Consider the following 23213-nt stretch of genomic DNA (forward strand, 5'->3'; position numbering starts at 1 on the left):
CACCATCTACAACTCATTCAAAATGCAGCAGCAAGACTCATATTGATATTTTCTCACTGCCAATCCATCTCTAGCCACCTTTGCAACTTACACTGGTTTCTGGGGACCAAACGGTACAAATTGAAATTATCTGCTTTCTGTAACATGCTCTTGACAAAGTTTTATACTTTGTAGGCTCTGTGAACCTGCGAAGTACCTGAGCTCCTTTCACAGCAAACCCGCTGCCACATCCCTCATATATGTTGTTTCTTTTTGTCAGCTACCTCGCACCTAATCTTTGGAATAAACTTTCAGATGTAATATGCCAGGTCCCTTATGAATCTTTCTTTAGAAAGGAACAGAAGGCTGGGCTGTTCATTACTTAGGGCCATATTTATACTTTTTGACGCACAAATGCACCAACGCAGTTGTGCGTCAACTATTTTTCTGCCGGCTAACGCCATTCCAACGCACCACGCGGGCGCCTTATTTATGGAATAATGTTAGCTGGTGCTGCGGACTGGTCTGCGTCCCAAAAAAAATACTCACACCAGGCAGCGCCGGCGTATGGGAAAACGAGGGTTGTGCGTCAAAAAATGGTGCAAGTCAGGTTTGAGGCAAAAATCATGGCCTCAAACCGGACTTGCGCCATTTTTTTTTACTCCTAACCTCCATTGACATGACTCCTGTCTTAGCAAAGACAGGAGTCATGCCCCCTTGCCCAATGGCCATGCCCAGGGGACTTCTGTCCCCTGGGCATGACCATTGGGCATAGTGGCTGTACGGGGGCCCAAATCAGTCCCCCCTATGCCACTTAAAAAAACGGTAAAGAATACTTACCAGAACTTACCTTTACTTCCCTGGGATGGGTCCCTCCATCCTTGGGTGTCCTCCTGGGGTGGGCAAGGGTGGCAGGGGGTGTCCCTGTGGGCAGGGGAGGGCACCTCTGGGCTCCTTCCGAGCCCACAGGTCCCTTAATGCCTGCCCTGACCCAGGCGTTAAAAAACGGCGCACAACAGGCTGTGTGCCGTTTTTTAAGGCCCACCCCCTCCTGTGCGTCAAAATGACGCTGGGGTGTAAATCAGGCGCACAGGGCTTAAAGTCATTTTTTGGAAGGGAACGCCTACCATGCATATCATTAACGCAAGGCAGGTTGCCCCTTCCAAATAATGACACACATGGTGGGATTTTGACGTCCGCAGGGTCGGGTGTCAAAGTATAAATATGGGGCAGGGTTTGCGTCAAATGTGTGTCAAAATTGACGCACATTCGGCGCAACCAGAGTATAAATATGCCCCTTAATCTTTTCAGGCTAAGTAGTTTGCAGTGCTAGTGCCAGGATGCCCATAGGGGGTGATCCATTATTCAATCATCCTTGGCTCATTCTGTCCCACTAAGCAGTCCCCTGCACTTCTTAAGTTCTCTGTCAAGTTAATATAATAAAGAAAAAAATCCCAAAGACCATTGATATTCCAAATAAAGAATCACCACTCGTTAGAATTAATGTTTTAATAACAAACATGCTGTTTTCATAATAAATACGAAGTGGCCTTCCCCTTCTAGTGTGCAATCAAATGAAGTTAATGTTACTGGTAAGTTAGAGGAAATGATTAAGATGCCTTTTGTCGGCCCATCTCTGGTGGGGAATTGGCCAAAATTACATGCCTTGTAAGCTTGCTTCTGTAAACCTGTTTGGCCATTATTAACTGTAAATAAATTACAATTTATTGCACTCAAGACAAAGCAGCATTATAATGACTGTCAGTTTGTGCATTAAAGAAGAAAATACATCATTGTTTTAGTGTTTAAGAACAGAGATGGGAGTGAATATATACTTTTGCGAAATCCCCCTAACCATCTGTCCCTTTTTTTGCAACGAAGTCCATGCTGTATTTGGTGTAAACAGAATCTATAATGAAAAACAAAGATATAGGTCCCACTCCTTGCTGCACATAAATGCAGCTCCCTCTCTTTTGAGCAATACATCGTTCCAATAGATGTGCTTGGGTGGGCTGTGGAGTGTCAGAAATATTGCTTTTCCAGTACTACCTTGTTTCTGCATGTCCATATGTCAAGTATAGTATCCACTACTGTCCTGGTTCACAGTGATATTCAGCTGGAATGGCAGTTGGCACTCTGGTCTGCGACCTGGATAGGAAGCAGAAGGTAATCTGGGCGCTACCTTCTACATCGTCCTTTTTAGTGTCTTAATGTCGTATCTGGTGAAGATAGACAGAGGGGTCGTGTCCAGTGCTCACTCTTTTATTCCTTGTGACTCTTTGGGTTGATGGCCTCCACCTTGTTCCGCTAGACTTTTCCTCTCTGCTGGGGGGTGCTTCATCATCTCCTACATCGCTGTCATTCTTCACATTGCAGACTGGGTAACTACCATCCTCTAAGCTGAAATAAAGAAACACATGTTTTACTGGGGTAAAACATCAACTTCTAAAAAAGCACCACAAGGCAAAGACTGAAAAACAGCAAGCATTTATCAAGTTTCATGCTGAATGCACGAGAACAAATACGATTAACACTTGACTTAACTATGGGAAAAATCTTGGAGTTGCCTTGCAGTTCTCCATCCATTCCACAATTCGATTACAGCATTTTAGGATTTTCCTGCAGCTAGACAAGAGCTGGATCGGCCCAGAGGTAAGTGCTTATGATGTTAATGGTCTGTGCTTTTGTTCTGTTACCGATTCTGAAAGTGCCATGCTTTAATGGTTATAGTCTTCTACTTAACTTTAGGTTCTTGTCGAGTATCCGCTGTGCATCCAAGATGCTCCAAAAGTATTTTTGATAAAAATGTCTTCAAGACATCAGTTTCCCACATCTGGGCCATAAGGACATAATGCAGGTGCTCAGCACCTAAGCATGTATGAGTGAAACACAACAGCGGTTCCCTGCAAGGTAAAGCACAATGCACGGACAAAGACACATCATAGACAAGTGTGAGGTCCAAATCCTTATATTGCAGACAACACATTTGACTTCAGTAGAAAAGTGGGTCCATCAATTAGCCTGCACTGATCAGGCAGAATACTCCAAGGGGATTACCCTCTTAATAAAAACGATTTTGGGAGTAGAACTCTTAGATTTTAAAACCTACTTCTCAGGAAGATGGATTATCAGTAATCTAAAACGTACTTATATAAACAATCACATGTGCTGGGTTCTATAAGCCAAATTGTGAAGACAAACATATCACCGTGGAGCTGACCCTTGTGGAGTCCTCACTGCCTATAGTTATTGGGGGTAGCTTAAATACCTTCCTAAATAGAAAACTGTATATGTTCACAAAAAAAGAACTCAATCATCCCAGAGGCGAAGAGTGCTTTAAAAAAATGCTCTGTAGGATCTAGGTCTCACTGGTATCAGGTGCTAGAAGGTGAGGCTCCAGAAAGGCTATACATTTCTTAGCAAGAAGTTTAAACACTACTCCAGATCAGACTATATTCCTGTAGATATTACCCTAGTAGATAAAGCGAGAGGGATCAAAAATACCAGCACATCTTTCAGATCATTCAGCTGCTCAAGCTCACTGGTATAGGAAAGTAACAAAATTGGACTTTAAACCGTACATTGCTAAAGGATCCGGAAACCGGTCCTGTTCTCCTCAGCTATAGTCAGGATTTTTTTCAGTTTTATATAAGGGATGTTTTCCGCAGCCATGGTTTGAGATGCATACAAATCATTTATTTGAGGGGTTTTATGCAAACAGCCATCAAGTAAAGCTCAAACGTCTGAAATTATGAGCTAGCCTTAGAACAGGAAATCAGCCACATTGAGGCGGAGCTACAAAAGCATAAACTCAAGGATAACATACTCTCTCTCACTAAGAAACTGGAGAACCACAGGTATCTTAAAGAACCAAAGTAGAAGAAAAATGCAAAGCTTGGTGGCATGAGTTTTTGAATACTGTCAAAAGAAGTGGAGCTCTGTTAGCCTGCAAAGCCAAAACAGACAGAACTAGGAATTATATGAAATACCTATTTTAAGGTGAAGCTGGGACCATGTCAAATAAATCAGAAGAATTAGAAGGCTGTATTACTAATCAGTTTAGTTCCCTTTAAATAGAAGCAAATTTTCCAGATATTTCCATGTTGAGAATACAGTTAAAAGACATGGAAACAAGGCATGTCCAAACAAATTACAGAAGACGATATTTATGGGCAATTTAAAAAAGCCAGGAATGGGAAAGTGGCAGGTCCAGATAATATCCCTGCAGAACTCTATAAGATACTGAATGCATTTATAGTTCCTATCTGGAAAAAAAATCGATTTAATTGGACATACATACAAATGCCCAGATCACAGCCTCTTGGAAAGGAGCCACTCTAGTCTTGATTTTAAAACCCAGCAGAGATCCTAAGAGAGCCGACTCATGCAGGCTGATACCACTATTAAATAGCGACATCAACATATTTTCTTGTAGTCTAGCTAGAAAGCTCTGCTAAATAGCTCCCCCATTTATACACATGGGCCAAAAATGGTTTATTCCATAAAGACAGGTACGAGATCTCACCCATTTTCTCATATGTTCTATAGACATGGCAAACATCTATTAGCTGAAGTCATAATCGATTCCGCTTAATTAGGTGGTTTTTATAGTAGTTGGCTTTAGCTCAAATTACATAAAAAAACACCTACAAATCTTTACAAACACTCCTCAGCTCAAATCTTAATGAATGGGGGCTTAACAACGGAATGTAATATGACAAGAAGAATGAGGCAAGGTGTTCACTTTCCAATTATCTTTTGACATCTATATAGAAGCCCTAGCCTGTCCCTCAGGTTAGACAAGCAGATTATTCCCTTCATCTCCTGGGTTTTCAGCAGTAAGATGCTTATGCGCTGATAATCTAATTTTATACACAGCGGACCCTGGTAAGACAATTCTCAGGATACAGGAGTTAGCAGGGAGTTTGGTGCGCTCTCAGTGTATCCGATTAATAAATACAAATCTGAGATCATGTGTTGGAATGTATAATACACCGAAAGGGAAGTCAAAACGAGGAATAAATACATAAGAGCATCTATTTTCCACAGTTTAGAGGAAACCCAAAGAAAAATTAGCAGAAATTGGCCAAAACTGATGCTTTGCTGAAGAAATGGAGGAATCTTCCATTAACAATATATGGGTGACTCAATCTGGTCAAAAGTGTCCATTCTCCTGAAATTGACTTATTTGTTTAATAAAACACACTCATATTCCCTAGATATAGTCTTAAGAATCCAAAAGAACTTAGCAGTTGTATTTGGGATTCTAAAAGAGTCAGGTTATCTTGGAAACAGTTAAGAAGGAAGCTAGCCAAGGTGGTGTAGCACTCCTGCACTTGCAGCTACTGTGATATACTCAAGTTCAAAGACTGTAGAATGCTACTTGCGGCAATACCATTCATCTCAGGGTACGCTACTTACTGCTATGACACTATATTCATGGCAAGATGTCCTTTTGTGTAAATTTGGCGCCCCAATATTTTTAAAAAACGTTCTACTTAAAAGTACTGAGCATTAAACTCTGGTATATGTTTAAGAAATCAATTGAAATCTAATATTACCCAGAATTAGCCTCCTTCTGAAACCCTGCAGGCACACCAGAATGTATGCTCAAAAGTCTAAGCCTTTCCTTTAAAGATGCCGGTATAACACCCTGGGGTCAGCTTTTGGCACAGCAAGACTTGATATAATGGAAGGTGTTGACTAAGATAACCAAGAGAACAGTATTAAAGTTAAAATGCATACAAATTCTATCATGGCGGGCAGCCGAAAAGCAAAATCTAGGAGGAAGTTAGCAAAATGAGCAGTGGGTCCAAAACATGCAGCCAATTAAAAATAAAAAATAAAAATAAAAGTCTAAAGTCGGTACTAGGAATTAATGAGGGCAGAGGATAAGACTATGAAAAACACCTACCACATCTGAGGACACTTACTTATGCCACAGCTAGAAAATGCAAGGCAAGTATCTTTGAATCTTCTTTACACTACAGTTAAATCTGCTTCATTAAAGACACTTTTATACCCTGCACATAATGTACTGGTACCCCCTCAGAAAATAACTACATTTGTCAAAAACCAACCATCCTGCTGTAGAAGATTTGGAAACACTGATGCCTATTATCAGCATATGTTTGTAACTTGCCCATGGTTTAAAATATTTAGGGATACTGTGAGTAAAATCATATCTGAGGTCTTGATCATGGACAATATCTCCTTTAATCCATGTCCCCATAGCTCACAGAGAAGTCTACTTTACTATATGATCCTTAAGGTTAGAAGAAAAATTTGTGTAAATGCGCTCCATTCTAACTCTCCTTCAGGAAGTAAGGTGAGAGAACGCACAAGTAAAGCTAAAATGTATTGCAGAGCGAGCAATAATACTAACAATATTCGGGCACGGTTTAATAGTTGGAGTAACAGGGTGAGAAATGAATGCTTGTCCGATGATTACAGCAATCCAATCTGAATTGGGCCAAGGTCTTTGGTCTTTCTTTGGCAAACCAAGTATCAAATGGGAAAGGGCAGCTCAAGATAGACCTGTTAGGCATCAGTTGGTGACAAGAGGACATTAAAAAAAAAAAAAAAAAGGTAAAAAAAAGGAAACACACAAGTCTCAAAATAAATGGCAACAAGACAGATTTTTGTGTGAGGCAGAGCTCCTGGGTTGAGCCAAGTAGCTGTGGCATGTCCAGTACTTAGATTTTTGGGAGAGAGGGTGCTAATGAATACAAATATAAAACATTTAAGGTTTACATTGGGCATTGGCCTCAAGTGAATTTATAAAGGACTGTCTTAGCACTTATCATATGCAAGAACTTGCCTTTGTTTCTCAGTACTTTGGTTAGCTTCCAGTTGGACGATTCAAAATATTTTTATACCAGATTATCAGATCAAAGTAACATTCAGTGACTGCTAAGATCAACAAGCATTAGCAAAGCCAAAAGGTCTCACCTTTGGGACCTACTGGCTTTGCTGTTGGTTTTTAGCTATATATATATTTTTATCGAAAACACATTATTCTGTGGGCAGACACTTGCCTACAAAACGACACAGTGCTTTTCCGCCCCCATCTTGAATTACAAATCCGAGGAAAGAGAAACAAGGTTTTTTTTTTTGTTTAATGCGGGTGGTCTGGAAGCAAAATGGGTTTCAGAGGCAGAAGCAAATGGTGTGGGTAGAAGGGAAGGAGAAACAACGTGCAGAGGGTGGGGAGAAGCTCACAGGCAAGTAGGCAATAGGGTGGAGGGAAGCAACACGGAAGGTGGGCATGAGGAGGAGAAGCAAGGGGCCAGAGAGCAACATGGAGCACACAGACGAAAACCAACCAGAAGAGAAGGAGTGCACATGGGCAAGCCCAACATGTAGAGGGCAGGAGAGAATCACACAGAGGAGAGTGAGAAACGTAGAAAGTGTAGAGGGAGGAAAGAAAGTGGGGGAAGACAGCTGAAAAAAAACACGAAAAAAAAATAAAAACCACACATGCACTCTCTTGGAGTGCTTAAACCAAAAGAAAAAAGTACTGCTTGAAAAACAAGCGGAGAAAGCACAGCCCAATCAGAAGTGCTGGACAACAGGCAATACTCTATGGGGCGATGACAAACATAAATTTGACATGCCATGCCGAGACACTAATAAAAAGCAGACAAATGAGAATGATAGTAAAGCCAACAAAAGGTAAACAATGTGCCTGCTCCAAGCCCCTGTATTTTCTGGTACTCCCACAATATTTCTTGCAGCATTGCAATCGTCATCTAGTAGGCGAGACCTAAAGAAGCCACAGGGAAGATTTTTTGGGGGTACAGGGAAGAAACACCGATGTGACTGCACGTAGTCTTAACAGTTTACTGATGAAATGTGCTAGTCTCAATCACAGGTAAGTTTGCCGACATTGTTAACCCATTCATAATGGTTACGTCCTTGGCTGCGGCGCCAAGGACATAACTTATGTCGTGGACCTGGCTAATGGGGGGGGAGCACCCCCCCCCCGAGCCTCCCACCCTCCTCCCATGGGCAGGGATGGAAGGGGATATAGCTTCCCCTTCCACCCCTCCCCCAGTGACTCCTTATGACGTCAGCTCGCAATCGCACGCTTACCTCAATAGAGGCCGCTAGCAGCGCAGATTGGAAGAGAAATGCAAACCACTGGTTTCCCTCCCCACCCCCAACCGGGGCAGATTGGCCTATTTTAATTAGGCCGATCTGTCCCCAGGGGAGAGGGGTATATGGGAGGGGGGGGGGGGGCATAAAAGCCACTAGGCACCAGGGATAAAAAAAATTACATTACATTTATTTTAGAGGTAGGGAGCAACCCGTTAGGCAAGGGTCACTCCCCTGGGTGGCAATTCTTTTTAGGACATTTCTGCCCCCCTTGGGGTAGGTCGGCCTATTTTTATTAGGTCAATCTGCCCCCAAAGGGGGCAGAAACCACTATACACCAGGGATATATATTTTTTATGTCAGTTTCACACTCCTCTGGGTGGCAAATTTATTTTAGGCCACTTCTGCCATCCTAGGGGTGCAGATCGGCCTATTTTAGCTAGGCTGATCTGCCCCCAAGGGGGGCAGAAACCATTAGGCACCAGGGATTGTTTTTTTTTTTTTTTTAACAGATGGGGTGCGACCCCTCAGGCAAAGGTCTCTCCCTTGGGGGACAAATTTATTTTAGGCCATTTCTGCCCCCCTTGGGGCAGATAGGCTTATTTCTATTAGGCGATCTGCCCCCAGACGGGGGGCAGAAACCACTTAGGCACCAGGGATTGGGGGGGCAGGGGTTGGTGTGGGTGCTTTGTTTGGGGTGGGGGGGGAAGGCCCCTTGGGCAAGGGTCTCTCCTCCTAGGGGCACATAACTGTTGGCCATTTCTGCCCCCCTTGAGAGGCGGATCGGTGTATTTTTGTAGGGCAGAAAGCCCACCAGACACTAAGGAAGATTTTTTTTTTTTTTTTTTTTAAAGATGGCGGGGGTATAGCTATACCCCCACCCCCAAATAAATGGGGACAAAGTTGTTCTGCCCACCGGTGGGCAGATGGGGCAATTACCCCCAATCCACTCCCTGGGGACAGCAAGCCTACTACTAGATTCCAGCGAATATGAAAAAAGAAAAAAAAAATAGTGGGGTGGTGGCTACCCACCAGTATGGGCATGGTTATGTCCCCACTTCAAATGAAGGGGGTAACAGTCTTTCAGCTCTCCCTGCACACTAAAGGATCTTATCCCAGCGACAAGCAAGAGGACATTTGATTTTTTGGTTTTACAATTGGACCAAAATCGTCCCACTTGGAATGGTGAGGGCTGCACCTTTTGGACTTTGGGACGCTGCCATTTAGAAAAATCTACAAGACCTCGACACATCTGAAAACACCTGGGTGAGTCCAACGTGATGTGCTTCATGTGCACCCTGCACCATTGTCTTACCCACAATGCCCTGCACACCTCCAACTTTGCTTGAAATCACACATTTTTGCCACATTTTTTTGATAGAACCTTCCGGAATCTGCAGGAATCCACAAACTTCCTACCACCCAGCATTGTCGCATCTATACCGATACAAAATTCTGCCCCACTTGTCAACATAAAAAAAAAAAAATTGTTTACCAAACTGCCCTTTTGGACCCGCTTTGGTTCCTCCTCAAGTCTGACATGTTTTGGCTCTTCCTTGTCCCAGGCACTTGGCCCACATCCACAAGTGAAGTATCATTTTTAGCGGGAAACTGAAGGGAACGTGGGGTGGTAGGAAATTAGGGCTGGTGCAGTGATCCCACAATGGAATGTGGGAAAAATTTGATTTTTTTTTTTTTTAAGCTAAATTTGAGGTTTGCGGAGGATTCTAGGCAAGAAAACACTGTGGGATACACGCAAGTTACACCTCCCTGGACTCCCTCAGGTGTCTAGTTTTCAGAAATGTCTGGGTTTGGTAGGTTTCCCTAGATGGCTACTGAGCCCCGGACTAAAAACGCAGGTGCCAAGCCCTGCAAAAACAGGTAAATTTGTATTTGATCATTTTGATGTGTCCACATAGTGTTTTGGGGCATTCCCTGTCGCAGGAACTAGGCCTACCCACACAAGTGAGGTACCATTTGTATCAGGGGAATGCTGGGTGGAAGGAAATTTGTTGCTCCTCTCAGATTCCAGAGCTTTCTATCACCGAAATGTGAGGAAAAAAGTTTTTTTTTTGCCAAACTGAGGTTTGCAAAGGATTCTGGGTAACAGAACCTGGTGAGAGCCCCACAAGTCATCCCATCCTGGATTCCCCTAGGTGTCTAGTTTTCAAAAATGCACAGGTTTGCTCGGTTTTCCTAGGTGCCCGCTGAGCTAAAGGCCAAAATCCAGAGCTAGGCACTTTCCAAAAAACACGTCAGATTTCAATGTAAAAGTGTGATGGACCAATGTTGCGTTTCCTGTCGCGGGCATTAGGCCTACCCACGCAATTTAGGTAAAAAATGTATCGGGAGACTTGGGAGAACACAGAATAGAAGAAAAAGTGTTACTGCCCCTTGTCTTTCTCTACATTTTTTCCTTCCAAATGTAAGACAGTGTGTAAAAAGGACAACTATTGAGAAATGCCATGTAATTCACATGCTAATATGGGGACCCCCGAATTCAGAGATGTACATATAACCACTGCTTCTCAACACCTTATCGTGTGCCCATTTTGGAAATACAAAGGTGTCCTTGATACCTATTTTTCACTCTTTATATTTCACCAAGTGAATTGCTGTATACCCGTTATACAATGAAAACCCTTTGCAAGGTGCAGCTCCTTTATTGGCTCTGGGTGCCTAGGATTCTTGCTGAACCTACAAGCCTTATATATACCCGCAACCAGAAGGGTCCAGCAGACGTAATGGTATATTGCTTTTAAAAGTCTGACATCGGAGGAAAAAGTTACAGAGTAAAACTTAGAGAAAAATGGCAGTTTTTTTCACCTCCATTTCAATATATTTTTTTAATTTCTGCTGTTATTTTCTGTAGGAAATCCTTGTAGGATCTACACATATGATTGCTTAATTCAAATTTTTGTCTACTTTTCCGAAATGTTTGGTTGTCTGGGATCCAGCATTGGTTTCACACCCATTTCTGGCACTAACTGGAAGGAGGCTGAGGGCACACAAAATAAATTAGGTATGTCCCAGTAAAATGCCAAAATTGTGCTGAAAAATGTGGTTTTCTGATTCAAGTCTGCCTGTTTGTGAAAGTTGGGAAGATGGTGATTTTAGCACCATAAACCCTTTGTTGATGCCATTTTGGAGGGGGGGGGGGGGAAATAAAGAACACAAGCTTTCTTCTGCAGCCCTTTTTCCCTATTTTATTTTTTTTTAAACAACATTTTCTCTGTATTTTGGCTAATTTCTTGGTCTCCTCCAGGGGAACCCACAAACTCTGGGTACCTCTAGAATCCCAAGAATGTGGGAAAAAAAAGGACGTATATTTGGCGTGGGTATCTTATGTGGACAAAAAGTTGTGAGGGCTTAAGCACGAACTCTCCCAAATAGCCAAAAAAGACCTGGCACCTGAGGGGGGAAAAGGCCTGGCAGCGAAGGGGTTACAAATCTATCTATATTGATCTAGGTATTAGTCTGGGCAAGCCCTGACAATAATATTTTATACTGTACGATTCAATTATATAACAGCTGAAATAAATACACATAACAAGTGATTTTGGTTTGTACTTGGCATTCTACAAGAGAAATAATGGGTCAACCAGTGGTTCGTAACTGCTTTGCATGCATTTTGTTTAGAGTCATAGAACTTCACCACAATCCCCACTGTGAATGGTGTTCCAACCCAGCGTGATACTCTAGCTTCAGCTGGAGGGGGAATGCATTCAGAAGAGAACTGTTCTTATTTTTTTTATCACTCAGTGAAATGTGAATGAATGGTTATAGACTTGCTGAAGATGACAGCCACAAGTTTTGTTTGCTTTTGTTGTTTTTTTGCTACGCCAGTATATTACTTTTTTAACAAAATATAGGATTTTGTAAAGCGCATGTTAACCCTGAAGGCTATCTTGACGCTGAAATAACAGATGGTTATTCTTACCCAAAATTGCTAGTTTTATCAACCTCAGAAGGATGAAAGGTTGAGTGACCTACCAGGATTTCAAACTGTGACCCTGAGGTCAGAGATTCCTGCAATGGATGTGTTAGCCCATGAAGCCACCACACCTGTCATAATAAAAGCTTACTGGGACATTCCTGGCCTGATCTGCAGCTCACGTCAGGTATATCTTGTTGTTGTAGATCAGGAAAAACCTAGCTGTGAAGGAATAAATTGCAAACATCACCAAATCAATGGCTATTATTCTATATTCAATTCAGTAAAAAGTGAATGGATAGGTAAGAAAATAACAGGGGCGTGGAATTTAATAAAATATCTACTTGTCATGGACAGGTTGCTTCATGAATCTACTTGTCCTGTAAAAAAAAAAAATCCCTTTCTCTTTGGTGCCATGTAGGAGGGAGAACATTATGGCAGCAATCTCATTATATAAGAGCTTTGATAATAGCTTCTCTGATTATCCCAGGACATACTATAGTAGGGTATGAATTGAAGCAATCCCTGCATTTTGCCACCTTGTACATACTGGTGCTAGAGGTAGACTTAATCAATAGTTTCATGGTTGGAATGCACTTTTGGGCCTATGCAAACCTCCTAACTTGCATGTTTTTATGGGTTTTCACCAGCTCTTCTCTAATTTTTTCCCATACTGAGAAAGTTAGAAAATGTATTCCTGGCAAGGCAGAATAAGGTCTTTCTCAGTTGGGAAAAAAAGTGAACTTGTAAACGCTCAACAAATTTTCACATGAGCAAATATACACATGCATATTTGCTTTTGCTAAAATGCAGTTCACAAATATTTTCTAGGAGTATGATTTCCTGGCCTACTTCTGTAAATTATTGTGAATTAATGAAAGCTGTATATCTGCAATAGTGCAAGACATTATACCATGGGCGCACTTCTGTGACTTTACTTAAGAATTGGGCCCTTAATGAAGTCTTGAGTTAACCAAGACGTTTTGTTTTTATGCCTTTCTATGCCTTTCTCTCTCTATCTATATACTGGCTTCACCGTGAGTGACAGCATTCTACTCTAACATGAGCATATCGGCACACAAAGTAGTTTTGTTCAGTGTAAGACATTACGCGGCCAATGTGTGCTTTTTGTGACCAAAACAAATATTCTTGCTTTTTGACAATATTTATTATAATGGTGAATACCAGGTAGCTCCCACAACGATAAAGTTGTAGAAAAACCATGTCAAAACAAGACGCGCATAGACAAAACCAAAAGGCTGACCACCAATGTCAGACTTATTGGCTGTGCAAATGAGTCTTTATTTTTATATTACTCATAATCCTGTTGAAACTGGTTGCACTGATTTTCCATTATTATTTTTTGGGGGGAATACTAGCATGCATCAACACATTTTACTAGATGATGCTTCAAAGAAATGGTACCTAAAATTACACAGTAGTTCCCTAGTTGCATTTTTTGTGAACATTTCATTTGAAGGCAAAGACTCCTCAATCTTGCTTTAAAGGTTCTGAAAATATTTACATCTAATCAGAAAACATTCTAGAGCATTATATATGTAGCCTCTTATTTTTAAGTTTTGCAAAAGTGTGTACACATTTTTATACTAAGGCCACTGTCAGCAGTGCAGTCAGAGCTTACAACATTTCCTTAGAGCACTCACCCTTATTATAAAGGCTTTAAATTAATGAACCATAAATACAAGTTAACATATGGACACAAATATACACTTAATTTGAGACAATACCTTTCCCTGATCCATAATGTGGTACTGTAAACTGGCAGCCAAAGAGTGTGCTGCAGAGGGTTGTGCCTACTTGTCCCAAGGACAAAACAAAACATGTTGTTCTTGGCCCCGAACAATATGTCATGGGAATTGGGCTAAAGGAATTTCACACCCCTGAAACAAAAATGTACCTAAACCTAAAGTATGCGAGATATCCAGGTTGTTGCTCTGTATGACTACATCAATAGGTATAGATAACTGGAAAGCAAGTTAAACCATTGAACCTCTGAAACCAATGTACAAGCAAGGAATTTTGAGATGCAGCAGATTATAATAAAATATTACTTTCCTCTGCACCTTGACGACCCATTTTTTTTTTCTACACAGTGATATTTGGCACATGCCTAATAGTTTTAAAAATATTCAAAAAGAACAAAAAAAATTAGTATGCTACACAAGCCTTAAAAAAGGGGAGAAAAAACACTTCCAAGCTGCAAGAAACATATTGAACCATATATTTTCAGGCAATTCCTTTAAATAGCACTAAATCAAGAGAGGAAAGAATGAGGGACTATACGTATGAAGAGTACATTAGAAGTGCTGATGAGTGATGGATATGGAATGTGCTCTTTGCATTCTAAGTAAAGGCTTTTACCAATGAGACTGACCAGTAACACACAAGTTCCTCTCATTAGAGGGTCAAGGCTGGAGGTGGCTCGCAAATCATATTTCCCTAAGCGCACCTTCAACATAATAACACCTTTTTTCAAAAATATGATTATATATATCTTTCAAATTGATGAGATTCCGCTCATCACTCAGCTGCATCCCCAGCTCGAATCTACAGGCACTTTGTGTGAAGTTAAAGCAGCGGCTGACCAAACGTTTCTTCTGTTAATATTTTTATTAGCAGTTGATGTGCTACCTTAGAACAGAGTGTGTGTGTGTGTGTATATATACACATATACACACACATACAAATTGTGTGACAGCTACACCTCGTTGACGTATTCACCAATAACTAAAAACAAAAAAGTACCTCTCCATTGCCCTTGTTCTAACCTCTTTATTCTAAATGGGGTCCTATAGGTTGGGTTGCTCCAAATAAAGCATCAACCCTTAGGCATGTTAAACCTTAATGCTAACATTAAACTAATTCTTTAACCTAAAGCTTAACTTTACCTTGAATTAAAGCTCAATTAAGGAATTAACTTAAAACTTAATTTAATGCTTAACAAACTTTAACTGAATGCTTTAATAAAAAGCTTTTAAAATAGATCTTAACGCTAACAAACTAAAGCATTAAACTTTAGGAGAAAAAAGATGAAGTGCTTCCAGCTATCCAAAACTGTCCTTGGCTAGCACTTCAGGGTTTACATAGATGGTTGGCCAGAGGGGTGTCTAGAACTCATAATTGTATACTTTTTTTTAGCTGCATTTATGAAACGTGTGCAATATGTATAGTAATAATTATTATTAATATATATATATTTTTTTTAAGTGCAGTGTATCTTTTCATTGTGTGGTCTAACTCGCCAGGCCAGGCTTTGTGAAGCTCCTAAACTATAAGATAGTCATCTATAGTTTTCCTCTTTGTCGTTTTATCAATCACCACAAGTGAGCTACAGACCAATAGTAACCAATTCACCTTTGGTTTCTGCAATCAGTTTCAACCACGCAGAAGTTGCATTACGTCTTCTAAGATACTACATAAATTAAAACTGGCCCAGTTTTAAACAAATCACGCAGGGACTCAATTCCTGTTATTGCAAACGATATTATGTGCTTTGAGGGAGGTAGAAGAGGGTAGGTTTACACTCTCAGTGCCAACAATTGTCTCTTGAGCTACCAAGCAAAGCTGAGCCTTTCTGGAACTGTTGTGAGATCCTTCCCTGGAATTGAACAAAATGAGATGCAGGTTTGCACCACTGACTGCCACTGTACAGTTTTACCAGTCTTGGATCCCTTCTTCTTGCTAACTACAATATAGTGTTTCAGCGTCTTAATGTGGGTGAATAATCTTTTATGCATGTCTCACTTTTAGATGCTGCAGTAGTTTAGGCACAGCTAACTGTTGTATGCATCTGTCACAGGATACATTTCTAATGATGGGGCGAGGAGACGTGCGGCCAACCCTCCAATAAACTCCATCCCCCTTCTTAACCTACCATCAGTACAACTTTTTTCTTTCTTCATAACGGACTAATTAGCGTACTTATGTATTTCTCATGAAACACAAAAATAGGATGTTGTTGCTAAAATGCTCTTCTGTTTGCATCCTAAACAAAGTCGGGAGGGAGTAGGGTCTTGGTTGTGGGCCAGGAGATGGGAATGGAGAAAAGGACAGCAAATGAGATGGAAGGGCTCAAACCTATCAGTAATACATGAAAGATCAAATGGGTATGGGTGTAACTCAAGAGGGAGAGAGGGAGAGAGGGAGAGAGAGAATGAGAAGTGGACACCAAGAAAGGACAGGCATGTGAGGGTCAGCAGGTGAATCACCAGCTGAGCCAGGGAAGAGGTGGAAAGAAATATAGATTTTGGGGTACAAGGGAGGGAGCAAAATCATGAATTGACAATTAACTGATGGAAAAAACACTTTCATAGGGCAGGCAACAGAAGTCTACAGCAATTCTTCTAAGGTTTCGCTTGAACCCAAGAAAAAATGTCTATGTCAAGGAAAGAATGAACGTGAACCTTACCATAGCTGACTAAAGTGTTGAACAGAAAGGACCCCAACAGTGTCACCATGGACTACGGGAGGCTCTCGATTTAACAGGCGACGATTCCTCTTCCTTCGCAAGTGTTTCAATGCTTCTGCAATCCTTCGGTCCCCTGCATATTCCCAGATAATCCGTGCACGATCTTCAGCACTCTCATCACCATTGTTTTTGAAGAGGCTCTGTATCTGAAGCAGCTCCATCCCTTTGAAAATGTTGGCGGTGCCCTTCTTCCTTGCTCTGGGTTCCGGCACTTGCAATGTAGGAGAGGGCTCACACACCACAGACGCTGGTGTGCCCATGAGAGCGGAAGAAAACAAAGACTGCTGGAAAGCAGAATGGAATCCTTTAGAAAAAAGGAAGAAGAACAAAGTGTGGAGGTTATTTGTGTCACTAAGACCCCACGTGAAAGGCATGGACATTTTTAAATGAGTCAACCAAAAGCTAAATTAAACCTACATCCATTTATTTTTTTACTCTACTTTCAAACTCTAGGAACATGACTGCCTGGCTCTTATATGGTCGAGAGCCAAAATATTTTGTTGAAGATATAAATCTCTTTTGTGACCAATTCTCATTTTCACAGACCCCAAAACCTCTATACCCTCCTTAACTACAAAAGATAAATGGAAGTATAGTTATCGGCACTGCAACTGGAAAATACAACACATAACAAATACGTTGTGAAAGCCTAGTTAGAAAAGTAAATACTTTGTGGGGCGTGGTTACCTGCAAAGAATATGCTTCAAATCCTAATTTCATTGTACATGCATTTTCGGGTTTTAAAGTGGACTCGAATCTCTCAGCATTCTAGACTTAAAATAAATGGACACCTCTAGTGGCTTTATTGTAAACACAATCTAGGGTGAAGAGTGCACTACATGAAAGGAAACTATTTTAAATAAGCAGTCCACTACTCCAGAGCTCCAAGGTTAGCGTTTGGTTATTTGTTAATATTGGTTACTGGGATTAGTATTATGCTCGTCAAGAAACCACCCCATTTATTCCAATTTCTCTGTGCCAAGTACAGGATTAACAAATGGTCCCTGTGACAATTAAGAACAGCAGCAAAGATGGAGTACCAATAGACCAATAAATCATTTGCATACAACAGAACAAAGCACAGTGAATTATTACAAACATCATTCTATATCAAGTGTACCATGCCGGGCTTATTTGGTGAGAGTCTGTGAGGGTTCTAGTAGGGTTCCAATTCACAGGGTAATTACTTTGAGCTTGATGTGGGCATCTGCATATAGTGGGGATAATGGAATAGGTGATGCAGCTGTGCGTTAAGTTTGAGCGTGCACAGAGGTGGCTTTTACCCTGCCATGGATTTAATATTTAAGGAGGGGGACCTACTTTGTCATAAGTCCTCAGAGGAAGCAGGCGAAAACCAGTTTAGTGAGAGTCAGCAATGGAGCTGACCCATACAGACCACATATTTTGGAGATGTGGCGCTGTGAAGCAACCAAAAAGTATGCAAAAGTCAGAAGAAAAAAATAAAGCATTGGCTCAGACATTCTGGACAATAAGAGAACAGCCCACCTCAAGTGCTAAACGGCCACTGGAAAAAAGTAACTGAAGTTTAGACAAGAAGGGAGGCACGTGGCAATATTAGCGCACTCTAATTATCTCTCCAATAGTGCAAGCGGCAGCACGAGACCAGTGTCTGGGGAGCTGCCGAGCTCTTGCAAAAGACACAAGGAAGGCTGGGGACACGAGTGTGACCATACTCATCTCGGAATGCTATGTTATCCGGCAGAAAGTGACAACAGCAAACCCTGTGAGCAAGATTGAATAACAGCCACCTTGAAATGCCTGTAAAACACGAGTTTTGAAATATTTTTAGAACATAGAACTAAAATGTTTCGGTCTAAAACAGATGAGAAAATGGTGACCAGTGGATTGATCTAGAACTGGGTCCTTGCTCTTGAGGATGGCTTAACACAGGAAGAGGCATGACAAATGCATCCAATGGACAAATGGGGAAAAAGAACATGAGAGGGCTGATGGAGCCAGCAAATGCGAAGCCTGTGGGCAGGCTGAAGCTCACAAAGTATATACATCTCTCGAAGAGTCAGCGCAAACGCGGTCTAGCCGAGACCTAAAAAACAGAAAAGTATTGCCAAATCAATAGGTCTGGGTTCAATATGCTAATCCATGAAGAATAAGAACATTAGAGGGAGAAGTAGGATGAAACCAAAGGAGCCGCCAGAGGGAACTTTAGCTGTAGTGCAATTCATTGAAAACCCTTGAATATAGGCAGGGGGATGCACCCAAATAACCAACAGCAATAGCTGACTGATCAATTTTCCAATAAGATGAGCAAAGAAGTGACCGATGAAGTCTCAAGCCAAAGGCCTAAAGAGGCTGGTTGGTTTAAAGGGGCAGACCAGAACCACACTTTATGGTTTTTGTTAGCAGTAGTACTGTCAAAATCACAGACCTGTAATAAAAGTTACTGCACCATCACAATGCTCAAAAGGTTTGCACTCTGGAAACAATTAGTATGCAGCCCAAACACTTTAATAGGAAAAAGACCCAGGTCTGAGCAGAGCAGCTAGAGTTGGCCAGGTCAGGTGAGCTGTGAGGGGAGGTTGAATGGGTTCTCAGAGGAGGTGGAGGTGATGAAATGGTTACAACCAATGGCAAAAGGTTCGCATCTTTTTCTAAAAGGTGAAATATGGTGGAATGAGAGGGAAAGAAGCAGAGGATGGCAACATGTCTCATCTTCACACATGAGAACTGGGGTGTAAACTGCTCTGCTAGCCACTTTTGGCAGTGCACCAAACATGTAGTAATCTTTCAAAAAACAATGGGCTTTAGAAACCAATGAATCAAGGGAGTAAAGATCGGGAATGGACTTTTGGCCTACTTTTTAGTCTCTGTCACAAAAGATTCCTAAGAGGCTCAAGGGGGTGGTTGTATTAACCGATGTGTAATGGCTAGTGGGATAAAGTAATATAGCTTTTTCCGTTTACCACGTCTTGGAACACTGCAGACCATCACAACAGGATAAAGAGTGTGCTGCGCTAATATAATGTTATGAAGTATCTTAGGATTCATACCAAATGCCAGCTTTCTCCTAGCGATCAAATGACTTACCAAACATTTTCAGATTTGCTGTGTTGAAAGCATGAGCGATAGGAGGAGTGATAGTGTCCGAAAGAAGCAAATAACACTCACTGAGGATTGGTCGGTGATTACTAAAGTCATTGCATGTAAGTTGCTACACTTACAGTCAAGATAGAGTACAAACCTATGTAAAAAGATGTGGAAGGTTTGCAATAGTGCCAATTTACGCTGACACACTGCATTACGTTAGACAATAGAACACCAGCTCCTCAAAGGCCATACGTAGGAATACTCTTGTGCAACCATGCAGTATTCCACTGTAAACTGAAAAAAGACACTAGGAAACACCCAAAATTATTGACAGATCTATTTTCTGTAATATGAGAAACTAGAGCTTTGTTCTGCCAAGCAACTCCACAATCCTAAAATAATACAATTTGGATTAATGCAACAGGGGAAGAAAACTTGCTACAGTATTTCCCTTGCAGCATGCCCTGCAAAATCCCCCTTTAGAAATATAGTCCTGCTTTCCAGTCTCCAGGACTTAAACCCTATTAACAGAGCACTCTTATCATGCAACACCCCAAAAAAAAAAGGTAATGCGTGCTAAATTCCACGAAGTGCAGAACTGATGCAAAACTGGCATAATTCCAGCGAGATCTCTGCATTGATTAGCCATCTAGTAAAAGGTCGCATGTCTCGACACAAAAGACACTGAGATCGACCTCTAAGAACCGATGTCCCATTTCTTCAACATTAAATAAATGAGAGCAGGTTCAGAAAAGATTATGGCTCAACAATACGGAACACCCTTCCTGCAGATCTCAGAGTGGATGCATGAACCAGTCTCTTTTGGTCAGCCTACGCTCTAGAGGCACTATTGTTCTCCATTTTCCTCCAGCAGAATTGGGTTCCTTTTACCACTTTGCTTAGCAGGCTGGTCGGAGTTCTAAAATGGTAATCCATCACCTATCACCCTGTTGGCAGGAACACAACACAAAGTTCACAACTGCCTTACCATCATATATCGGCTATGCAAGCCACGTTTGCTCAAAAGACATCTTTGGACTCTGCAGGGACCCATTTTACCACCTGCTCAACTTATTTTCTGGGTACACACAGAATGCTGACATTACTATGTTGAGTGTTTATTGATTTGGGTGACACTGCATTGCCTTTAGTATTGAACATTTAAATCCATTCTATGGGTTGCACCTTTACCAAATTGTCACCCTGCGAAAGGACCTAAGGCAGCTACCTCCACAAAACCTCAACATATAATAAAATAAATATCACGAAAGGGCTGACTGTGTCTGAAAGGAAATACAATCGCAGAGAATGTGTGTGTGTGTGTGTGTGAATATATATATATATATAAAAAACTTTTTTTTAGGTTTCGAGTGGACACGTGCTTCGAAATCTTTTGTGGATTTAAAAAAAAAAAAAAAAAAAAAAAAAAACACACACACATCACACACCATAAAAGGCTTAGAACCCGCCCTTTAATTACCTGAACTTACCATTGGTTTAATCCAACGTCGCCCTTGTGGTACATGCTTTTCATTGGCCAGAATGTTGTCTCCATGGCATCAGCTTGCACATCCGCTCTTGCTTTGCCGTCCAGCTTGGACCAAGCACAGCTTCCGGGCACTGGATAGTGGCCAGTGTCCTTCTGCTGCCTACATGGCCTAAAGGTAATTTTTTTTTTTTTTAATTATTATTATTATTATTATTTGCCTTTCATCACTCCATGCGAGTGGATCATGAGGCCATCTTCTCTTCACCCCAGCACTGTTACCACATCGTCACACAGCCCCTGAGTCATCCTGACAAGGTTTGTTAGCCAATGCCCCCAAGGGGGCGTTTTCAGAATGACGCCCAACACATGCAGCTATTTTATGTTTTGAAGTCACTCCTTGCATGTGTTTTTCCTTCATTTAGCTCGTACTTTTGCAGTTGCTGAAACCTGGACACAGCGTTGACTTTTATTGAACACAGCATTTGTATGTCATTTTCTCTGTCACTGTGTTCTTGTGCTTTTGTGTCTGGCTGCTCTATCTCTCAGGAGGCACAGCCAGTACCCGTCTCTTTGATACAAAAGTTAAACGCCTACATCTACTTCCTCCAGGGACTTTAAACAGACGTGGGACTTCAAAGCACTGTACTGCCTGCCTAGCACTGTGTTCTAGAAATGCCCAGGAAGGAATCCGACCACAAACATTCAACTGGCAATGAGGAGGGAGCTCTTTGCAGTTCACTGCTAACAGGGACCCTTTCCAAACACTGAAAGAGGGTCACTGAAGGAGCCACACAGGAGACTTGTGAGGGAGAAATAAATGGAGATAGCGTGCATGCGCACTGAGCGGATGCCATGTTGGAATAAGGTTTGTTTCACTTGCTTCCACACACTCCATACGAGTGCATGTGTTTCATCGCATTGCCTTTCAACTTTCAAACTCCCCATTCAGGGGATTTTATTATTATTTCTGTCTTTTTTTTGGAGCGTGTATGTAGCGCAAACTAGAGCCGTAGGTATTGGAGTGCTTTATCTGGCTGAACCATAGCTTAGGCTATAAGTTGCACCACAGCTCATTTTTATCCTCCTGACTTCTAAAAATGTTAATTTGGCGATCATTTTTTATCTTTCTTGGCTTATCATCTCAGAAACAATATACCTGCAAAGCTACCCACTGCAGACTGCTTATTTCAAGGTATCCGATATCTCAGGAAGCTAAAAAGAACTTAAGAAGCGTTGCTGCAGCACACACTAGCTCCTGTTTGTGATGTCTTAACTGACATTTTACTTCTCACAATGCCCTGGCACACAGTCTGTTTCAGAACTTGAAAAGCGTACAACGAATCTAATGTAACTGGTGCTCATGTACAGTGCTCAAATACCTTCAGGTCGGTTTCAAGCTATCTAAAACTGCAACAAATAATGGCATGCAATCATTATTTTACCTACTTCGGAGTAAGTTTTTTTCCACATGACCTTTGTCTGCTTTTGGTTATAATATGATGCCCAAGCCAAGATTAGAGAGGACTTAGAACCTTATTACCAGGCTGGCGGTCTTAAGACTGGCAGCCTCATGGTGGCGGTCAGAACTGCAACTGCAGTGGCTGTCCGACCACCATATTAAGACCCTGGTGGTTATCCCACCAGGGTTCTGCCATCTCCGTCGGGATTGGTTATCCCGATGGGTTGACGGCAGGTGGAGGTCGCAATCCGCCAGGGCAGCGGTGCATGCAACGCTGTCCTGCGGATTACAACCTTGTTCTCCCCCAGTCTTTTCATGAGGTTTCACCGCCATGAAAAGGCGGGCAGAGAACAGGTGAGAGTGAACATTGCGAGGGTGCTGGTGCACCTTGCGGGCGACAGCATTGGCACTGGCTCGATTTCGAGCCGGAGACAATGCTGTTGGCTGTTTCCCGCTAGGCTGACAGGCGGAAACTGAGGTTTTCGCCCGTCAGCCTAGCAGGAAACACCTAATAGCTCTGGTGGGGAGGTCGCCACTATGGCGGCAGCCACCCTGTTGGAAGTTTTGCGGAGCCCATCCGCTATACTCTTAATTAGACCCTTAATGTTAAAATCTGAGCCACGTCCCCAATGACAGCATGGCTCAATTGGTGAAATCAAAGTTGAAAGATTAGTCGACTTCCTTCATCTTAAATGACGTA

General features: G+C 41.8%; 1 protein-coding gene across 1 annotated transcript in view; it reads right to left on the reverse strand.

Annotated features, from left to right (window-relative positions):
* Positions 1-1473: 1473 nt before the first annotated feature.
* Positions 1474-23213, reverse strand: part of AVPI1 (arginine vasopressin induced 1) — a 29576-nt gene continuing 7836 nt past the window's right edge. The window contains exons 2-3 of the mRNA XM_069239627.1: positions 16440-16803; positions 1474-2379 (exon numbers count right to left, since the gene is read on the reverse strand). Coding sequence (XP_069095728.1) covers positions 2187-2379; positions 16440-16759 — 513 coding nt within the window. The 5' untranslated portion in view covers positions 16760-16803 and the 3' untranslated portion in view covers positions 1474-2186. The remainder of the gene's footprint in view (positions 2380-16439; positions 16804-23213) is intronic.

The sequence above is a fragment of the Pleurodeles waltl genome, chromosome 6, assembly GCF_031143425.1.
Source record: "Pleurodeles waltl isolate 20211129_DDA chromosome 6, aPleWal1.hap1.20221129, whole genome shotgun sequence".
In the NCBI taxonomy this organism is placed as follows: Eukaryota; Metazoa; Chordata; class Amphibia; order Caudata; family Salamandridae; genus Pleurodeles; species Pleurodeles waltl.